At 50.3% G+C, this 21,802-nt stretch overlaps 1 protein-coding gene across 1 annotated transcript; it reads left to right on the plus strand.

Annotated features, from left to right (window-relative positions):
* Positions 1–8,969: 8,969 nt before the first annotated feature.
* ACO1O0_005517 (uncharacterized protein) lies at positions 8,970–10,418 on the plus strand (the record flags this gene model as incomplete). The annotated part of the gene is made up of 1 exon (XM_083194936.1): positions 8,970–10,418. One exon carries the CDS (start codon positions 8,970–8,972, stop codon positions 10,416–10,418), a length of 1,449 nt encoding a protein of 482 aa, XP_083049849.1.
* Between the last annotated feature and the right edge of the window lie 11,384 nt (positions 10,419–21,802).

Consider the following 21,802-nt stretch of genomic DNA (forward strand, 5'->3'; position numbering starts at 1 on the left):
CTCCGTATCGTCCGACTCCGAGTCTAAGCAATCCTCGGCACACTCTGCACTATCACACAGGGGAAAAGAGGACCACTCAATAAGTGGGTACTATAGATAATAGTGGCAACTAGGTCTCCATTCACCCTCGTCCGATGAAGTCTCTGATTGCCCCAAATCCAACCCGGCAGTTCTTTGAACCCGTGCCCACAGGAAGCGAAGAAACTTTCCCAAGGGCCTCGGGTGCGATAATACTTCGCTGCAGTTATCGCTCTCGGCATGCTGCAGAAGGCTGCTCATATACCTGAAAGGGATGCAGCAAGTCGGGCATTCGAAATCATACCGCGAGTCGTCGTAGCTTGTGTATTTCTTTGCTTGGTAGCAAGCCAAGGCGATGCTGGTAATGCGAGCACAATCCACTCCGGAGTCGCACGTCCCAGCCTCGAGATGAAGCACCATGGCGGACTGGGAGATGAATGTCGTGGTGCACCCGGGACACTCGATGGTCTTCTCGGCATGAGTCTGGAGGTGCTACAGCCTGTCATCTGGTATATCGCAAAGAAGGAAATAGGCTAAGCTGGCACACCATTTTTAGATTGTTGGGAGAACGAAAACATTGGCAGCACGTCCTGCACATGTTGTGCACCTCTACATGGTGCTGAGTGAGCTCACTGGGACAATCGAACGCCATGTCACAATTCGGGCAGCCGTCGTGGTCCATCTGGAGATGGCCATTGAGGTCCGACTTGGAGAAGAAATCCGGCTCGGGCCAGCATCTTCTGCAGACATTGTGCTGGGACGAGTTGGCGATGTGTTGCTCCTTCGCATGTGTGGACCGGAAGTCGCGCTCGCACCGTGTGCAGTACTCTGTCGGGTGTTTGCTCCGAAAGTGCTGGAGGAAAGATTCCCGGGATTTAAAGTACCTACAACAAAACCAGCATTCGGCCATCGTGGGAGGGTGCCAGTGGTTGACTCGAACCAGATGGCGGAGGGGATGGAGAGGGGGAGTGAGCTTTTTGTGGCGGGAAGGGATATACTATGAGATGTATCCGTAAGGGGTGGGTTCAATCGCAGAGTCGGACTGAGATTGGATGGTCATTATCCACGATCAAGACTAGATCTGCTCAATTTAGTACGAGTACCCCGTATGGAGTACGGAGTACGGATGCGGATACCCGTACTTGGTAAACGCGTGGATCTCTCCTAGTCCCACTTTGTCTTACCCAAGCTTCATGTTGCCAAGTGAGCCCGACAATGTTTGCTTCTGCTGGATAAACACGCTAGTAATAATATGGCGAATCTCCTGGATCTGATCCCTTGGGGTGCCATCGATCAGGATAGGCGTTGCCAAGGGTGGAGCAGCTGCCCGCCCATTGCACTCAGTAGCTCGGGTTGCCATCAAATTGATTAAATTGCTTAAATTGATCATATTGATTGGCTGCGACGGTGCACCCATCTCAGATCTCCAAGGCTCTGACTCCAACCTTGTTTCCTCCTCGTGCAAAGAGTCGCGATTTTTAGTCCTCGACTATGAGTAAGTCCGCCAATGGTAACCTACCTGGCTTAAGCTTAGAAATAGTAGCTATTCCATTTTCTAGCGAAGTGGTATCCATGTAATAGTCTCAATATAGTAAAAAAATTCAAGTTTGTAGTTGATCACACTGGATCGAAGCCAGATTGCATGTATTACCAGCCGACCATAGTTCAGCCTCGCGATATCTCCGCTAGACCCAAATTGCCGTTGATGCTCGATTACCATTCCTGGATGCCTTATTCCGCAATTCTCTACAAAGCGGTATGCATATCTACCCAATAAATTTACCTATTTCTAGTCCATGTTGTTAAGGTTTGCGCATCATCATCCATACACCAAGTATTTCAAGGAACCTGGAGTATTATCTACCTTGTATGCAAACCAAGACCAACAATCTGACTTAAGAACTCGACCGGAATCAATCGCTCAATGTCCACTCGAACTGATCCGTTGTCCGTTTACACCCCCAATTCCTTCATCTTCATACAGTAGTTATCTTCTCAATGCTCCAACGCCTTCTTCTCCGACTATACGTCTCAATCTCCTGCGTGATTGTGCACATGTCGACGCTGCACATCGCCCAGAAATGCCGCCTGAGGGCGGCGACCTCCTCGGCATTGTCGGTCTGACCGTCACGCCCTTCCACAGTGTCGGTGCCCGGGAAGAGACACGGGCACCTGGAGATCAGAGAGTTTAGACTATTCAGAAATTCTCGGTATTGTGAATCGATTGAGGAGGCATTCTCGTCGTCATACATGAGGTCCTGTAAATTCCTCTCCTATTCCCGAAGTCGCCACTCACTTGACCGGATCCTGTAGTCCGTCGCCTCGAGCTTCGCCCGGACTGCAATCAAGTCCAATCAAATCTGGTCGACATCGCCCTCATCAGGCTTCTGGTTATCAATCCAACAATTGGAGAGGCGTTGCCGCTTCCGCGGCGGGGGAGGGACGCTGCTTCTTCTGCAGTCAGAGTCGTAGGTGCCGAGTCGACTAACATATGTGCTGGTTCCGGATGGGAGAAGGGCGGATGGACCCATGCTGTTCGGAATTGTCGCTGCTATTGTGTCATCCCCTAGACATCAATGATTATTGGTCGTGGGTGTCCTTCTGGCTGTGTGAGGTAACGGCGGCTCGGGCTGTCGCGCTTGTTGACCTGAACGCAGCTCCAGCTGGGAAATATTATCAGTCAATCAAAGGCCATATTGAACCAGGAAATGGGGATTTACGTGAGAATTGACCGTTCCAGCCTCCTCATAGCCCTCAAGCGACGGAAAGCCAACTACTTCACCTGAACTGTCGAGGTCGGGGTAAGGAGTAGATGCGATGGTGGTAGCCGCTCGGCGTTGGGGCTGAATAATAAGGCGAGGTGAGCGTGAGTTGAAAAGGAGTCGTATGTGGCGGAGGAGAGCACTGGAGGCTTACCAAATTCTCGCCGTCAATGTTCTTGAGAGTCTGTTCAATCACACTACTATGTAGAAACACTACTATGTAGAAGGCGCACAAACTTGGGCCTGGCGTGCTTGTTCTGTCCCTCGAGAGCTTCATCAATGGCAACTCTCACATCGTTGATGGGGAGGTTAGAATGAGTGGCAAGGCGTAGCAATGACCGCAGGAAATTGTCGCTGTACTGTAGGGGCCGCTCAAAAGGCTCGATTTCCAGCGATACGGCATGTCGAAGAATTCATCCACGTCTTGCAGGCCCCATTTGCTGCAAATGGACTCTACCATCTGTTGCCTGCCGTCTTTGGCCGCCTTCGGTGAATTGTTTGTGTCTGCTTTTCCGTTGCCCGTTTCACCGCCCGTATTCTCTTCGGAATTTGTGGCAATTTCGTCAGACCCTGGGTCTCGATGCTCACGCTTGACCTGATGGTCGTCTGAGTATTGGACACGGCCGTTATTCCATGCCCAGAGGTGGCGGCTTAAACAGGGCATGGGGATTCACAATGAACACAATGACGTGGTAAGTACTATAAACAAAAGAAGAAAGGTGAAGAATAAGATCAAGGGAGCTTCTGGTATGGGCCGGGCATGCGATGCAAAGCTTGTTTCTCATTGATTCGATATGAGCAGGTTTGGGGGGCTTGGGCTGTGCGAACACAAACATGAACACAAGCAACCACCCGACACACTGTGAATTCATGTACACTATGCCCATACCTCCGGTGCTCTGAACATATCAGGCTGATATCGCCCTGGTAGTTGTCGCTGCCCATTCTAGCCGAGCCGAGATCGCATAGAAATGGGGTATTTTTTTCCCTTCCTTTTTTTTTTCCCGTCCAGAACATTAGGCGTAATAGGTAGGCTGTGCGGCCAGGAAACATTTTTCGTGTGATTGATGTGGAGAGGCCAGCTCATCATGCTCGCGCTGGGAGAAGACCGAGGGGTCTGGCACCCCGACAAGGACATTAATGATTGGGGGAGATGTCTATGCATGTGTGAGAATTGGGCCGACTTGTTTAAGGACCAAAGACAAACGGATGTGAACTATTCGTACATTAGCCTTGTGGATCTTGTAGTCTATGCCAAGGAGAAGAGGTGCTGCTGGACAGGGGCTGTCTTGACCCTCGGGGTACCTGGATACTGCTATGCTATGGTCGGCCTAGTGAGAGGCCGCACCGCCACCCGCGGGCGAAAAACGCTTGTCAACTTGCAGGTCCAAAGGTTCTATATCAGGATGCATGTGCCCGTAGGTACGAAGTAATAATAACTTGTAGTGTTGCAAGTTGCAGTCCAGAGCGCGTCTCAGTACTTTGCAAGGCCCCTAAGGGCCGATGACGATCTTTCAGCCACGGCCACAACGACACGCGTCGTCTATTAGTAGTAGTAGTATTACTCCGTACATGGGGTTTGGCGCATCCAACTGCAAGCTACTGCACTTATCCCCCCCGCCTGTGCCGCTACCATACATCTCCCGACCGAATGACCTTCTCACTGCCTCAACTCCCAGGCTTCCATGCCTATGTAGTGCATGTTCGGAAGTTTCAGACAAACTGCGTTAATTTCCACCACCATGCGGCCATAGGCCCGTCCCCATTACTCAAGTGATATATTATCTAGGCTCGGGGAGAGTTTGATGGCCGTTGGGCCAATCCCCCTGGTAAACCTAATACCGCGTTCTTCTAGTAGCCCCAACGCCCAGAACTGGCCAAGTTTCCATTAATTGATGTTACGATTAGTTGTACGAAAACGGATACTCCATATTGATGGCACTCGTAATGCTTGCTGTCGAAAAGTGCCGAACCAACCAACTCATCCCTCGCGGACAGGGGGAGAAGGCTTTTGGAGGAGCTTCTCTGCACCTGCAGCCTGCCTGAAGCCTGTACCATTTTGGAAGCGGGTAAGAAGCCGTTCACCCAACAACTTCGGATCCCCATGATCCCGTTCCCTCACGCATTGCATCCTTTATTGGCGGCAGAGAAAGCCAACCACTACGATGGCCTGGACGAATCTATCCGAACAATCAGGCAATCGTTAGTGGGCATAATAAACGAGCCTATTAAGAGTCGGCCAGGATCTATCCCACCAAGGCATTTGTACCCAGTTGAGAGGACGAGTGAAGTAGTGTACTGTCGGCTACGAGTACTATCTGAGCATAGATCTCTACTCCAACGCGGATGGGTTATATATTATTTGCTTTTGTGGGTGTGGGACGGACTGTGAGTTAACCTCCTGCTGCCAGATCGTCATCGTCATTGCAGCAAGGCGGAATCCGGACCCAGAATTGAACAGGGGTCCTGGCAACAGACCCATGTATTATTCCTGCTGGATGCGTGTTAGGGTTTGATCAGAGAGTGTCAAACGGACTATTACACCCCGCCTACGTTGCTACGGAGTACGTAGGCGTGTGAAATATGATGAACTGCCGATAAGAAGACAGAGAGGCCAAGCGCTCACACATCGTTAGTAGCATCTCCCCCTTTCTCTTCTTTCCCCCAGTACTTATTCTAGAGCAAGGGGAGATTTACGGTGCACATTATTACATAGTAATATCTATCCGTAGTCAAGTATCTGGGCCTATGAATGAGAGCTAGCTGCTCTACAATTGTTCGCATATCAGTAATATTCTGTGTGCGGCACCGTGCCTTAATGTTGCAGGCGCAAAACACTTACGACAGATTGTCCATGGGAGCGTAAGTAACCTGGTTGCCATCGATACAGTAGATGTAGATAGTTCAAGTCATTTCTAAAGCACGTAAACTAATTTTATTGTGTTTTGGCATCGCCTACGAGATGCTATATACTATGTATTTCGACGATTTCAGCGCCTTCACACTGTCCCCTCGTGTCTGGTATTACCACCTATTATTTCACCCATATCTTGCTCAAATAAACCAACCGAAGGGCCTGACCATAAACGCTGCGTCATCAGATACTACATTAAGAATCACCAAGCTGACGTAAACCTGAGGTAGTCGTATGAAAGGTTGTGGGTGTCTCAGCTGGATCTGCCATCCCCCCCCCCTTCCTGTCTTTTGTTGCGGGCCGCGCCCCTTCTCTGCAGAGACCACTGAGTGGTGTCGTATCTCTCGCTCGGGCTGCGTGTTGAACAGGGGTATGAACCGTCCAATGGCGCGTTGTGTCTGGCTGCCATGGCTAAAAAGGATAATGTGGTGCACGGTACCGTCTTCTTTTGCTGCCCACGCTGAGGACCCCCCTTAGCCACATGAGCTTTAGCAGGCGGAAGTGGGCTTGCGGACATAGGACGACGACAACGAAGAAGTGCCCGTATAGCATGGCAATTGTAAATTGATTGTTGGATGAAGCGCACATATTGCGGAGCCGCCGTGTCCGACGGTGATGCGCATTCCATCCAAACTCAACCTGCATCGTCCTATCCGACCATCTCGTAGTGGCTGTTTCTGTTATTGTGCCCGGAGCTGTCCAATTCTGAGACTTCCTGACTCTCTTGGTGACCACCGTAGTATGTTTTAGGCTCGTTGGACTCGGCAACTCCACCATCTTGCCCAGTCGACGCTTGCTGGGCAGCTCTCCGTCTGCGCCAAAAGAACCAAAACGCTGCCAGCCCCAGCGCAATAAAACCGACGGGCAGGCCAACACCAAGACCGATTTTGAGACTATTTCCGTCGTCTTTGTTGTCTTCGGCTTTGTCGTCATCGGAGGCCTCGGCAGAAGTGGTTTCCTCGAGCTCGGGGGAGGTGCTGGTGACGGCGGCACGGGAGCTGGCCACAGTCGTAGAAGCGGCGGGAGTGCTGCTGGCAATGTCGGTATGAAATCCGGGTTCCGTGCGCTCGGGTCCCCACGAGTACGTTGTGCTGGGTGCTTCGCCGGCAATTTTCCCTTCGTTATCGAGGAATCTCCCTTTGCCATCTGCACAGCAATGTGGGTCTTTGTCACAACAGAGAGTTCCATCTGCGCAAACCACTACTCGGGGGAAAGCGCCGCCTTCCTCGTCTGGGAACAAGTCAGTCTACATGAACAGAATATGGCGTTGAGATGCTATTACTGTATAGGCATATTTGTGCGCATGTGCCCGAGTCATATGACTCGACGGAGCAAGGTCCCCTGACGAAGGTGTTTGGCCCGTCGTTGGGGTTATGGCATAGGCGGTTCGATAAACAGGTTGCCTGCGCGCCGCAGCATGCATTTGACCCAGGGCAGACGGTGTTGTTCTCAAAGGGCTCTCCGTTGTAGCCATAACAAGTTGTGGTTTTGCCGTCGGCCGACGCGACAGCGACAATGAAAGCCAAGGCGAGACTAACGATACTTGCCATGGTGAAGATGGAACGATGAAGGCTTGAAGTTATCGTCCTCGCCAGAGAGAAAGCGTCCCACAGATGGAGAGGGAGAGTTCTGCTACGAAGGACTTGGTGGGAGGTGGCAAGACTGGGAATACTCGGGAGGGAGAAGAAGATGTTACCACCCCCGGAGCAGCCTTGCTATTACATACATTAGTGGAGTATAGACGATGACGGGTTGGCGCCGGCCCCAGACTCCCAATTAGTTCGAAACCCCAAACCCCCAGACTCCCAGAATCCCAGACGCCCAGATGGCTCCTCCTAGATTGTTCTTGGCTGGGTCGTGAGGACTGTTGGTCAGCTTCGCCTTTCAATGTAGGTACTGCGGATACATACGGATATGTATGCACACTGCAGGGCATGGATGGCAGCATGCTAGCCCGTCCGGGTCATTGCCAAATGGCAACAAGGAATCCTGCTGGGAATCCAGGCTGTGATAAGCGCTCTCGCCAGGCCATGATTCGATACTTCAGGAGTGCAATTTTGTTGCAGAACCAACAGGCACCATTAGTAGATTGGCCCTGTATGACAAGTTGTGGCCCCGGGATTTGCGCCTGCTCCGCGCTGGCTGGATACATGGGGCATTATTAACGTCCGCAAGGACTATCCGTGTATTTTTTTTTATTGGTACATTCTGTGCCTACCACGTTTCCTGTGCGTGGCCCTGCCTGCGTACCCGACACATGTCTCTGGACAGTAAAAGAGCTTCACAGGTACTTTGTACCTGGCCGGCCGGCAGGGGCCCCAGCCGCCCAGGGCTGATAATTGTGGGAATCTGGTCGGGAAGTGGCGGCGCCATTTGCCCAATTGCGCGTCCGATCCACGTCAAGCAGACTTGGCGGAGTATTCTTCTTATCCACCACCAAACCCACATCGTACTCGTATCATCAACAGCACTGGCCCACTGGGACCCCACTGGGACCCCACTGGGCGCCGAAATCCTCCTGCCTCCGAGCTCACCAGCCACTCAGGTTCAACTCGCCTCGAATCGCCCCCAAATCGCCCCCAACCGTTGGCTGAGGGTTGTGCGTGTGGGGCGCAGCCCACCAACTAAATTCAAGACACGGAGTCTTCAGCCAACGGGTAAGCTGGTAATAGGGGACGGGTATCGCTCGTTATCCATCCTTTTGCGGAACAAAGAATTAAAGAGGAAATCACCGCAACCACGCGTCAGGCTGTAATAAGTACTACCTAGGTACAAGTATACAGAGTACGTACCCTTCAGGCCGCTTAGACCCCCCTGGAGTCTTGGCCATCTGTCCTCCCACCACTGGCGTTCCCCATGTGTCTCGGGTCCGTCACAAGCTCAAGCTTGGCCCACGTTCTCGTACTACTCCGTACTTGTTCTGTGCCTTTCCTTCAGCCCTCCTCCTGCAACGTCTTCTTCAGTTATTATAGCATTTCCATTTTTATTCCTGAATGTCTGGTGTTTTTATCCGTTCAAGCTTCTGAGTTGATCCCCGATACCCACACATCTTTTGCCAAACCATCAACTGGCTGAAGTCCCCACCGTCAGCAATGTGCTGCTGCGCCCCTTAGTCTTGCCGCACTGTCGTTGGTTCCACGAAAATACCACGAGTCCACGACCGCCGTCACCCTCCCGACATCTCAAACTTTTTACATCTCCATTTCTTAGCCCAGGTTCCATGTTGCGAGTTAGCCACCCAGTCAACAGGCGATAAACACTCTGTGCTCGCCAAGATGCTTCAACGGCGCCTGCAACTCCTCACTCGAAATGCCTTGGAAGTGCGACTGGCAAAAGTGATTGCCTTTCTCATCTTTTCTCTCGTCGTGTTGGGTCTCCTATATGAACGGAGCCAGATTGTCTCCCACGTCGAAGGCGACCATCGACCATTCTCAGTATCCAACTTAGATATCGATCACATCACCCAAACCGCCTCCGAGTACACAAGCAACCCTATTCACGCACCGTATAAAGATCAGTTCTGGGAGGTTGGCAAGCGGCTGGGAGCTGTCGCACAATGGCTGTCCGCTCTGGACCACCTCAATCGCAGAAGCCCGGCCCGTCAACAAGTCCTCCCCGCCATAGAGAAGGTGGCTATAGGCGTTTTGCCCTTCTTAAAATACACTTCGAGTGAGACGCCACTTGACGACCTCAGATCATCGTTCGAACCCGGATCGCGCGGAATAGTCATCCCCGTCGGAGGAGGGGAGGCTGCTATTCGCTTCGCCGGCCACTTGATCAGCTCGCTGAGACTTGTTCTGGGCTGTGAGTTGCCTATTCAGGTCGCTTATGCTGGCGACAAAGATCTCCCGCAGCGAGACCGCGATAGGATTGCTGCCCTCGAGGGTGCGCGCGATGTATCCTTCCTGGATGTTCTCTCCCTCGTCGACGATTCAACACTGAAGCTGGCAGAAGGGGGCTGGGCTATTAAGCCATTCGCCACTGTGGTATCCAAGTTTGAGCAGGTGATCGTATTGGATGCAGATGCCGTCTTTCTACAAAAGGCCGAGGCCCTCTTTGACCAGCGCGCCTTCATCGAACATGGCGCCCTTCTCTTCCACGACAGACTCCTATGGCAGCATGCCTTCCGCGACAGACACGACTGGTTCAAAGACCAGATCAAGGAACCGTCTCCCGCTATGCTCGACTCTCTAGTCTGGACGGAGGATTATGCGGAGGAGTGTGATTCTGGTGTGGTTGTGCTTGACAAATCTCGCCCCGAGGTGTTAATGGGTCTCCTCCACACCGCATGGCAGAACACGCTCGAAGTTCGCGACGAAGTTACATACAAGCTCACCTACGGGGATAAGGAGTCCTGGTGGCTTGGCTTAGAACTCGCCGGGTCCGGCTACGCCTTTGAAGCACATTACGGGTCTATTCTGGGTTGGGAGCAGGAATCTGAAGGCGAAACCCGCGTCTGCAGTTTTGTTATTGCCCACGTCGACGATGACGACAAGCTGATATGGTACAACGGGAGCTTGCTGAAGAACAAGTTGGTAGACCCCGACGGTTATGATGTTCCGGAATCGTGGATGATGGATGGCAAGTGGCACAAGGGCGCGACAAAGCCAGATATGAGCTGTATGGGTGGTGCTGCCGTGACGCCCCTGACGGGAGAGGAAAAGAAGTCACTAGAGCTGAGCATCCAGGCTGCAAAGCGGGTTGATCAATCCCTGGCCGGGTAAAATAATCTAGGGGGATTTGGGTCATCCGGAGTTATGGCGTTGGGAACTTCATGTTGGATTGGGTCATTCCATCGTTCTACATCGATGTACAACTAAGTTTGGACGATGAGCGATTGCAGTTACACACATTTTGATATAAATAAACGAACCCCGATTAATTTTAGTCACCCTCCAGCGACCTGTGAGAGACCGCTAAATGTTCCGGCTTCCCCAATACTAACCGTCTATTCAACCTCTACCTGACCGAAATTCGGCCCGTGGAGGAATTGACCAATGGCTTCCTCGAGACCCTCCACGGTGGTAAATGGGACACTATCACCATATTTCATCCACCACGCAAAGTCATCTAGAGCCTGCTCCCGAACCTTGTTGACGAACAGCTCGACCGGCAGCCCAAAACAAGGTAGAAATTGATGCAGTCCCGCACGTCTCTTTGAATACCACTCAGCCTCAGTCCCGACCTATCGGCACATGAGGATAGATGGTACTATTAGCCCCATCTCTGTCCGAATAGAGCTTTTTTGGAAAGCCTGCTCAACGTAGCAAAAATACGTAATGGTCTACGCAATTAAAAGATCGACCATACGTCTTGGAGATTCTTGTATGATTGTGGAATAACAGTCTCTCTCATAGTTAGGGACAAAGGATGACTAGATTAATAAAAATCAGAGACCAAACAAACAGGAGGAGAAATATTGGAGATGGGGTGTAATTGATATCTTGCCATTACGGCCCGTCGTCTATGTTTGTGTACGAGGGCGTGTAGACGTACCTGCTACCATGAGGTTGCATTTACCACCTCTTGGAAAGGTTGTCCCACGTATGACAACCAGATTCCGAGCAGTTCCTTATATTTCTTCTCTTCTAGAACGCTCATCTCATTTTATAGGATGACGATGAATTCAGACTCCTCCTGGAGAATCTCCCGACTTGCCTCGTCGGCAAGTGGCTCCATCGGCCACATGCAGCCGGGATCTCGCTGACAGCAGACATGAGTCATTCCCAGCCTTTCGTGCTTGAGCCTGCGAGTATATGAGAGGAGGAGCTTCTTTTATCGAAGTTTTGCTGCATGTTCTTCCGTAGTGTAAAGAATCTCCAGCGTGACAAGCGCGAGGTGGACATCATCTGCCTCCATGGCAGGAGTAGGTATGCAACCATCCGGTGCGCAGGAGCACATGCAGTTGTCCTCGTGTAGCATTTCGGCACCTGCATTCAACAGTGTTACGATGGATCCGAAAAAGCCATCACATATTATTACACGGCGATTCGACAACAAGCCGTGCAACGCCGTGCGATTCCGCAAATCTGTATAGTTCACATCTGCTCCCAAGTCGACAACTTTGATGATTAGTCGGTGGAGATTGCCAAAGGAATAATCGCAATGTGATGTCGAGACTAAAAGGAAATCTATTCCGGATGCTGTGGTAGGTCCCATAATGTCGTAATCGTACTCGAGTAGTATCTCCAGATGCTCCACTCGAGACACCTCATGCACCAGAATCCGGCCACTGTTATCATAACCCACGGACCTTAATATAGGATCTCGGTTGGGGCGGAGTAGAAGGAAGTTTCCCAGCACCTCGTCTACTTGTTTTCCAGGGACGCTACCCTGCAATATGCTGTAGATCAAGTGCTCTGTTAAGAGCTCAGCGGCGGATATCTTTTCAATATGTTGGAGTGTACCAATGGTTTTCGGAACCAGGTTAAAATACCACTCGACTCCAGCTACCTAATCAAGATATGTACGTGTAGAGTCTAGCGAATGCTGAATGTCTGCTCCAGATTCCAGCAAGATGGTAACAGTCTCTATCTGGCGCGCCCGGGCGGCATATGTGAGGGGCGTAGCGCCAAAATTATCAGCAGCATTCGTATCGTGGCCCCTTTGCAGAGGTTTCTCCAGATGCTCCGGGTACCGTACGGCAAAATGCATTGGCGTTTGGCCAAACCCATTTCTTACATCCTTGTCCGATCACCTGATCAGGTCATCAAGAGATGTGAAATCTTCAAACAATAGAGCTTCGTAAAGAGGTGTCATTCCTGCAGCTTCTATGACATGTTTTGTTATTATCACCTCTATGGGTATTCTCCGGCTTGAAACGAAGCCCTTGCCTGGATATAGGCGACACAGATTCACAATGAGTTCCATCCATCCCCCAAAAACTGCTGTTCTTCTTTTCAACTCCGTGAATCTTATATAGAGAGGTTCATAACAAGACATACCTCGAGGTAATTCAAACCAGCTAGATTAACCTGGTGCGAGAAGGTCAGGTCCTCTCGAGCAAGTAAAAGCAACTCGTCTCGGGTTTCCGCGAAGCTGGCCTTCCTATCTAGGAATTCCCAGAGAAGGATGGATCCCATGAAAATACAGGGTACGATGCGCTATACTTCCAGTGCTAGGCGGAAGAAGAACTTGCCTACCTCGGCGTGGACGTGGAACTGGACCACGGCGGCCCACCTGATACCCCATTACGAGAGGGCCAGTCTGAACTTGGCACCGTACCTCGGCCATAGTCGTCGTGCCCAGCATCAGCAGCAGTCTCGACAAATACCCATGGGGGGGGAAGAGACTCAAGAAATTCCAACATTTGAGGTTGCTGGCGAGAGCGGGGTCTTAAGAAGCAGGCCTCCCCTACGGGGATTCAGCCATACGGTTAACTAACATGCATATCAGGCGTCGCAGTGACGTGGTACCACCCAATCCACCTGCCGTATTGTGGCCTGTTGTCTTGCAGCATCCTAGGGCCACATCATTCCTACTCTCCATCCGCTATTAATAAGAACATGCAAGTCCTATGTCTTAATGTTCAGACAAGACTAGATCAGAGACAGGCAATTCAATTATACTTTAGGGCGCAGTTTGGAACTGCCGGCAGTCACATATGGGCATGGAAACTATTCTTGATGATAAACGATCTCTTTGTTCAAGGGCTTAAGCCCCCGATCTCTGTCAATTTTCTATGCCTGCACACGCTTTCAGTCAGCTTTGCTAACATCAATTGCTTTGATCAAACGAGGGCCGGACAATGAGAAGAATGAAAGGGGAAGGGAAAGCCTCCATCAGCAAAGCACCGCATGCTAGACCTCTTAACCTTGGCCTAAGGCACTGCCTCAGTTGACTTATGCTCGCCAGCATCGCAGTCGGCACACACATCCCACTCCCCGACGACGGCTACATAGCAATAGCAGAAGGCACATTGGCAGGTGTAGGTGTCTTTGATAAGCTGCGAGCCCTCCCCGGAAGGATTATAGTGGCAGCACATTGTGCAAATAGTGGTGTGTGTGTGTGTTGAGTTGTGAGAGCGATTTGATTCTGACAATGGGGGAATGGATATGCCGCAGGCATGTATGTATTTAGTGTTGTGCTGTGTTGTCTAACAACTCAGTGGGGATAAGCTAAAGTTGGAGACGAAGCGCATCGATTTTATACTTGTAAAATAGTTGAGTTCAAGGAACTAGGGAACTAACAAGCTGTTAGGCCATCTAGGAAGAAACTGGGCTGTTCTAAAACTAAACCTCGTTGTTTCTAAAAATGGGTATAATTGACATGAGAACAAGAGTCGAGTAAAGAACAATCAAGTTACTAGGACACAATGACAAAAGTCCATCGAACTACAGGGCGCACCAGGTGGCCACTGTCTCGAGGGGGTTAATGCGAACATGAAGGAATTGACAATGGCATTGACTACGGACAACAGTTCTAACGCCTTGCCATTGGTGGAGAACACGAACCTATAATCTAAGACAGAGTCTGGCAGGAATAATTACTAAGTAGACTTGCTTGATTAAACGATAGACAGCTCTTGTTGGTAGCCGAGAACCCGATACCCATACATGTATGTAGCTCCTTGGTCGTGTCACTGAGGGAACTTTGTCATTGAGGGAACAGAGGGGATTGAAAGTGAACTGAGACTCACCTGGGCGGGCTCTGGGATTCTGTAAATGGAGTCCTGCAATCGCCATTACATGTATCTATGCAGGTAAGATGCACTCTTACGACTCGAGGGTTGAATGGGTCTAATGTTGCTACTCAGCAGCCATTATATCACTAATGCACATGTATTATGAAGTTGAAATACAAAAATAAGAATTGATCTGAAAGTGAACCCGGGCACAACGGAGGCGTGACACCCAATAGACCAACAGTTTGGCCCTTCTTCTCGGACCTTATGGTGTTGGTTTTTGATCGCCATGTATTAGCATAATTAATATAAAAAAGAAGCCTATCCAAATATCTCATTTCCCCGAGGTTTCTAGAGCTACTGAGCCACGGTATGGGCCTGAATTCAGCCGACGGCGCCGAATCTAAAGACCGCCGGTCTATTACTTTTGTCTCCAGTAAATCTCGACAGAAATCTTGCTCATATTAGGTGCTCATCATAAATCGAAACTGCTTCCAACTAGGCATGGGCTCCAAATGCCAGTTGGAGGTCACTGAGGTATGCTGTATTTGGCTACCTTGTCTATGATCTTTTATCGCCGTTGAGAAATATGCTACTATTATAGTGCCTTTGTATCTATATAAATATTGCGTAACTTTTTTGTGGCCAAAATTCCCCTGGTTGACTTGCGAAGGGCCTTTAATCGTCTTAGTCTGCCATGCCGCCACACACCCTTCATACTATACAACGTTCAGACGTAGCTATGGTATGCCGGTAGCGATCAATAGCTTGGTCACCGGCGCGCATCACGACAGGACGTCAATTATACTAGTTTGAGTAACTATGCGGGAAATCCCAAAGGTGAATTATTATTACTTATCATGGCTGATATACTCAATGTTCTTTGTGTTCGAAGTCGAGCCCTCATGTGTATGGCTCCAAAACGTCAATGTCAGACTCCCCTTCTTATCCAGCTGCAGCCTCTCCTTGCACTTGACTTCGTCGAATTTATCACTCATCGTAGAGCATATATACCCCGACATTCCCGGCGTCTTCCAGCTGAACGGGTATATTAAGTCGGGTGGGAGTAGGACTATTTCAGCCCACAGATCTTTCAGAGATGACTTCCAGCGGAGTATACTTTTCCGTAGGGCAATAGGGCCCGTAACCTCTTCAGCAGATGGGACCCAATACCATAGCTGATGGAGAAAAGCCTTGCTCTTTTTCACCTCGGCTTGCGCGGATTTCAGCGGTAGCATGAAGAAGGGGTGTCGTGGGGAGGAAGCCATCCAAGCATTTGGTATACTATGCTCGAAAGACTCATCAGAGCCTAGGCGACCAAAGACAGCAAGGGGTCTATGGTCTGCGATAGGGCGCTCGTTAGGCGCTGTGTCTGTTGTGTTGATGATACGGATACGGTATGGTTCTAGTGCTTCCGCCGTAGGCCGTAAACATTCGAGATCGAGATCAGCGTAAACCCTGTGTTTAAATTATTAGTAGATGATCCTATATTATTCTAGGGCTCTACGTATGATATGCCTAGTACTATACATACCCGCCAAACATATACATATAAAGATTTCTTGAGAAGTCTGCGCGGTATATAGGCCCTGGCAGGCCCAAGTATGTCTCCTCTAGCCAGGGAAAATACGTCCGGACAAGCTGATAGTTATCATCGTCTGTCCATAATACCCATTCCCAGTCTGGGTGCATTGTGCGGCAAGTTTCGCTCCATCGCTCAAACTTAGATGGTAGCTCTGTCGTCTTCCAGCTCTGATGGAAAAGCTTGGGGATACCGGTAGCGTTGACGTTTACCTGTCGACATAGTAGGTCTTTCGGGGATAGGGATGGCGCGATCGCTTGGGGTTGTCGACTTGGAGTGTCGGGATAGGGCTTGGGGCAATCGGACGGGATAGGGGGGATCTCGTGATCGGATGCCGCTGTGGTCGAGTTCAGGACTGAGAATCCAGAGTCAAATGGGTCAAAATAATAGAAAAGTATGATAGAGAGGATTAGCAAGGATGAAATGGCGGCAAACAGCTTGACGATGCTGATGCGCAGGCAAGGCCCCGTGTAGAGCAGCATCGTTTCACCGTGATGCGGTACAGTGAAGTCGCCGGTGATTACCAGGCCAACTTTGGTTCCAGCGTTTGGATTCCACAATTGCGTTTGTGATGCATGCCCATTGAATCTGACTAACCGAAGGAGGGGGAAATTGCGGAAATCAGAGAGCTTGGTGGCAATGGACGCAGTGGTGGTGTTGTTCCTCAAGAAATCCCGATGCCCCACCATCAACACCTTTCTGTGGGTCCGTTGTTGGTGTGTTTATTGCATGCCCAGTCTTCTCCAACTCCCGTCAGTACTTGACCCTTTGCCCGTCTTCCTGCCTCAGTTGAATACTGCCACCCGCCGCCATAGCAAGTACGTATGTCCAAGACCTCGTATTGACTCAAAAATTTTACGGCTAAAACTATCCTGGAGAGGATCTTTTGACGGCTTGCTCGTAGGTATGTTGGAATTGCTTGGCGTTAGCCACGGAACATATCCCCGGTGGCTGTTAGCGGGATTTGTTGGTTCTATGTACACCCCTGCCTCGGTTAGGCTAGCTTTTCAATGTAAGCTTCTATATGGGGCATAATATTGATTCAGGGAACCTTTAAATGAAAGCCATTTATGCTGCAAAGCAGTGGATTTTGAGGGGGTGGTTGACACTCTCTGCAGGTTAATGTACCCTGGTGCCTCGGCCGCCGGGTGGGGGATCAAAACGGCGGACAGGGCCATACTACCCCCTTTAACCCCCGATCTCAGCCAACGGTTGAAATGTGGGACGCCTGCCCGTTTTGACCCCCTTCAACTCGGCGAGTAGGGTGTGAGTGATCGCGATGAGTATCCGGATCTACTCTCGATATAAAAGGATTTCCAATTCTCACCACACTACTGGCCAGCGTAGTTGATGGCGGCCGCTCTCTTGCCACCTCATTTCATGCCGCTCCCGTAGCACCCTCTTTTGGCGAGGTCGCTATGTTCATCCAGCGGAGTACCTGAGGCGAGGGTGATGATGAGGAATGCCGTCAAGAAGTGAGTAAGCTACAGCAGAGAATCTGGATTAGTGAGCAAAGTGCTTTCAGCAAAAGTTCGGGGATCTCACATGTGAAGCTATAGAGCCAACATCTTACCTATAACAGGTCAGAGCCTTCTCAAAGAGTGGGATATGCATGGAAGCATTGAACTTACATTATTTGTAGGTGGGTGGATCCATGTGAATTGTCGACCTTTCCCAGCGTACGTTTTTCGCTGCTCGATTGTGCGCTCGCTGTCTCCATGTTTAATTTCTGAGCCCTTTTGGTCCATAGGACTTTCGGCTCCGAACATGGTCGCACCAGGCCCATCCCCATATATTGTGTCGTTGACAGTTTTACATATTCTTGAGTGCCCAGACTGATCTCCTTGGGGGTAGAATTGAACCCATTGTAGCGCTGTAGTCATCGAGGATGGTCGAGGAGTAGCCGTCAGGGAGCGGTTTCTGGTACACTTCCTTGTAGCGTAACGTTTAGTCAATGGGAAGGTTGTGTAGCATGTTGAGAATGAGGTCATAGTCGTCTTGCCGATTTTTATTTGGGTTATGTTTCTTGCCCGGTTGTCTATGGCGAGTTGGACGGGAATCCTTCTCACCCCCCTTGGGCACCGAATCCCCCCTTTTGATGATTGCACTTTCACCCCTGATCCTGCTGGTACAGAGGAGGGTTTTCGCTCTTGTCTCCGAGACCTATGCTTTACCTTGCCGGCCGAGGCTCCAGACTTGTGTCCAGCTGGACCTTTGGTCTATCCGGCACGATCTCGGGCTTCCCTCGCTACTTTTGTTGCGGACTCTATCTTCTGATCCATATTTTTACTTCGCTCACTACTGCACAGGAGAGCCCACAGCACCTCCGGCATACCCCGGTGAGCAGCCCATTCTATTGGGCCCCATTGTTTCTTTTCTTTGAGATCCCCGCTGAACTTGGTGCTTTTCTGGAGCAGAAGTCGAGCGACCTCAAGCGTCTTGTTGGTAGAAGCAGCCCAGATCAGAAATTTGGTGTCGATATCTCTCACGCCGAAATTGGCCGTGCCCACACGCAATAGAGGCTCAACAGTGACTTTGTTTTTCTTTCGCAATGCAACAGAAAGGGGTTTTTCCTCTTTTCCATTGAGCACGTCGCACCTTCTCTAAATCGTCATAACACCGCTTCTCCGGATCGTCACAGCCTGCCTTCAGCAGTTTGATTCTCTCCGCGTCTCCCGCCTCTGCCGCAAGGTGCAAAACCGTCCAACCTTTGTCTGTAGTTGCCATGGGATTGACGTCCTGGGACAGAAAATTTTTGACAATTTCGGCATACTTGTATGGCTTGCGGGAATCCCACTTGCGCTGCTGTCCCCTAGGGACGTCATCGTCCAGAAACTCGGTATGATTGTCCAGCATATCTGATTCTTTTGGCGCTCCAGAGCTGGCAATGTGCAGGGCGGTAAATGTTCTGTTGTCCACATCGTCTATAGAGACTTCCGTCTTGCCAGGATTCTGGCAACATCTTCGTTTCCGTGCACTCCAGCAGTATGTAAAGATGTCCATCCATCCTGATCTGTAGCGTTGGCATCCGCGTCATGACTGAGCAGGAGTTCAACTATGCCAAGCTTATTTTCTTGACTTGACTCGTGCAACACAGTGAGACCAAGATTGTCTTGGATGGAGGTGTCAGCTTTCTTTTCCATGGGTAAGCGGACGATACGCTCGTGGCCATTCGAGACCGCACTGCGCATCAGTGTTCTCCCTTTATGTCTTTCACGTTGATGTTCGCTTTGGCTTCTATCAACAAATCGACTACGCCGTAATGACCCTGGTAGCATGCAAGGTCTAGGGGGGTTAACCCTACGGTATCCTTGGCGTCGATAACCAGATTATCCTTGTGATTTAGGAGCGTCTGCGTGACGTCCCTACAACCGCGAATAGCAGCAATATGTAGAGGATGGCGGTTTCTTTCTCCCTTGGCGTTCAAATTCGCCTTTTGATCGAGCAGCGTTTGAACCACTTTGGCGTTTTTGGGATGGCCAGCGTCAACAACATAATGAAGAGTGGCCCTTTTGCCATCGCTCTGGGCGTTGATCAAATTCTGGGCGATTTCGTTGTCGAGTTCTCTAAAAAGCTGTTTAAGGAATTTGTCATCAACATTGGACTTTTTTGTCGTTGCGCGGGGGTCCATCATTCGTCTCTTAGAAGTCCAATGACCATTTCCGGGGAGTGGCGATAAGCCTTTAATAGGCGAATACCCGTATTGTTGTCTTCTCCTTCAATCTCGTTGTTGCCCTCGTCGTTATCTTCGACCTTGGCCTCGCCATCACCGACTTGGCCATCGTGGCATTAGTTATCGCTGGCAGCTATGCCCCCGCTAGAGTGCATAGGACATCCTAAGCAAGCTAGACGACTGTAGGCTCGAGAGCTCGAGGAACGGACTCCCCTGTTGCTGCTTCCGTTGGCAGGGGCCTGGTCGTTCATGGTACCTGACACCCCAGCGCCAGGAAACTTGGATGGCAAATGTTTGTTGGTCAGCAACAGAAAGGTATGAGTTATGAGGGTCTCCCCAATCCACTCGGCAATACCCAGCGGTGCTCAGTGGCCTCCTGGAGACTGAAGGCTGAAGACTGAAGACTGGACATTGGAGAGCTCGGACGCCGAGTAGCGAGGAGACGCGAGTGTAAGAGGAACTGGAATCAAAAGACAGCAGGCCACTGAGTTTTCTCAGCTGTGGCTGATGGCTACCCATGAGAAGATCCTGTCATCCTGGTGAATGACACAGGATTGCTAGATTCATCATCGAGCTAAGTCGGCTGATGCGAAGTATGCACGTTTGTATGCACATTAGTACATGTAAGTAGGCGCGAGACAGCTCTTTTAAACGGTTGGCTGACCGAGGAATATCAAGTGCCACACGTTTGGCTTTTATTGTCGCAACCGAATCCGCGGAGCATAGGATCAGGTTCTTCAGACTGCCCAGGTGGTTAATTGGGGAAAACTTTCTACGGATAAGTTAAGTTTGTCATTAATTGTCTTCTTCCGTGAGGTACCCATTTCCAACAAGCGACCCAAGACGATTGGTGACTCAGAGGCTCTAAAATCTTCAAATCTGTCGTTGTACTGGCTCTAGGAATGCCTCGTGCGATTGAACTTGGCGAGTAACCTAAAGAGGAGCTGCCAGGAGTCACCCGACCTGCATTCAGCAAGCACTCAACCCACATATAATCTACTATAATAGTCCAATATACTTGGCCTTGTCAGCTAATATGATAGCGTAGTTTGAATAGCAGCCCGTGCCTTCAAATAGCGGCTGCATTGTTTTTACTTTATTGCAAGAAATAGTGAGCTGTTAGAAAATTGTAAGTGTTACAAGCATCGATCATCCCCTTCAACTCACCGTCTTGGTGGTGTTTCTCTCTCTGTGTATGTGAGATCGCTTAAGTCGTCTCTGGTGTTCGGAACGTGCGGGTATCTTCGATGCATCAAAAGAGGGTTTGCCTCTTTCTCTATTACACAACCAAGGACAAACTTTGCCTCTTTACAAACGATACCCAATCTGCCATAGAACCATATCCATGAGAAGAATAAGTACTCCAGTACTCCAAACGCTAATCAGACACGTCCAATTTGGACTCTGGAATCCAGGGAGCTAGTACAGTCCCCCTAACCCTCTGCCTGTCCTTCATTCTGCGGCGTTGTCAGCACTCCTTTCGAACCAGTGAATATTTCTGTCTATTTTCCCGATTTCCTGCTCCAGGCCCTGTGCCCTCTCTTGATACACCTCCAGTTCTTGTTCCTGTTCCTCAAGATTATTCTGCATCATCGAGAGTTGAGACTCGGCCTCCTCCCGACAACTAATGGAGGTTTCCCTGCTCGACTCCAGTTGCTGCTTGAGTAAACAAAGAGCCCTCATATTTTTCTCACTGCTCGTGTCAAGTAATGTGCCTGGCCCGCCAAAAAGACTACCGAACTCTCGCCCGAGTGCGTCAAGCGCCTGGAGCGCAGAGGTGTGCTGGGTGGTTAACTCATCATTCGTAATAATTGCATCGAGCTCCTCCAACACGGCCTTAGTCTCATTAATTTCATCCGCTATGTCGCCCATCTTGTTTCGTTCAACGGCAAGTTTGGCCTTAAGTACATCTCTCTCGAGACGCAAAGCCTTGAGTTGTTTGGACACGGTATCGGGTTTCGGAAAGGAACCTATAGAAATAGTCGAGGTCCGTGGGCGCTTCCGCGAAGGTTGCGGATGAGCATCCTGGCTGCTTGTGACTCTCTTTGGTCCGACAGATGTGGCATCAGGGGTGGACTCGTATGCAGACTGAGAGGTTAGGTGGTGACCGGAGGTGGCTGATGGCATGCTGGCGAGCACTGCGGCCGCTTCATCGGTAGACGTGGTAGTCCAGATGGTTGCGGGGTTCGGCGGTCGATTAATAACGAGACGTTGGGCTGGGTGCGACAGT

The sequence above is a fragment of the Amphichorda felina genome, assembly GCF_050947745.1.
Source record: "Amphichorda felina strain 45539 chromosome Unknown scaffold_5, whole genome shotgun sequence".
NCBI lineage: Eukaryota > Fungi > Ascomycota > Sordariomycetes > Hypocreales > Bionectriaceae > Amphichorda > Amphichorda felina.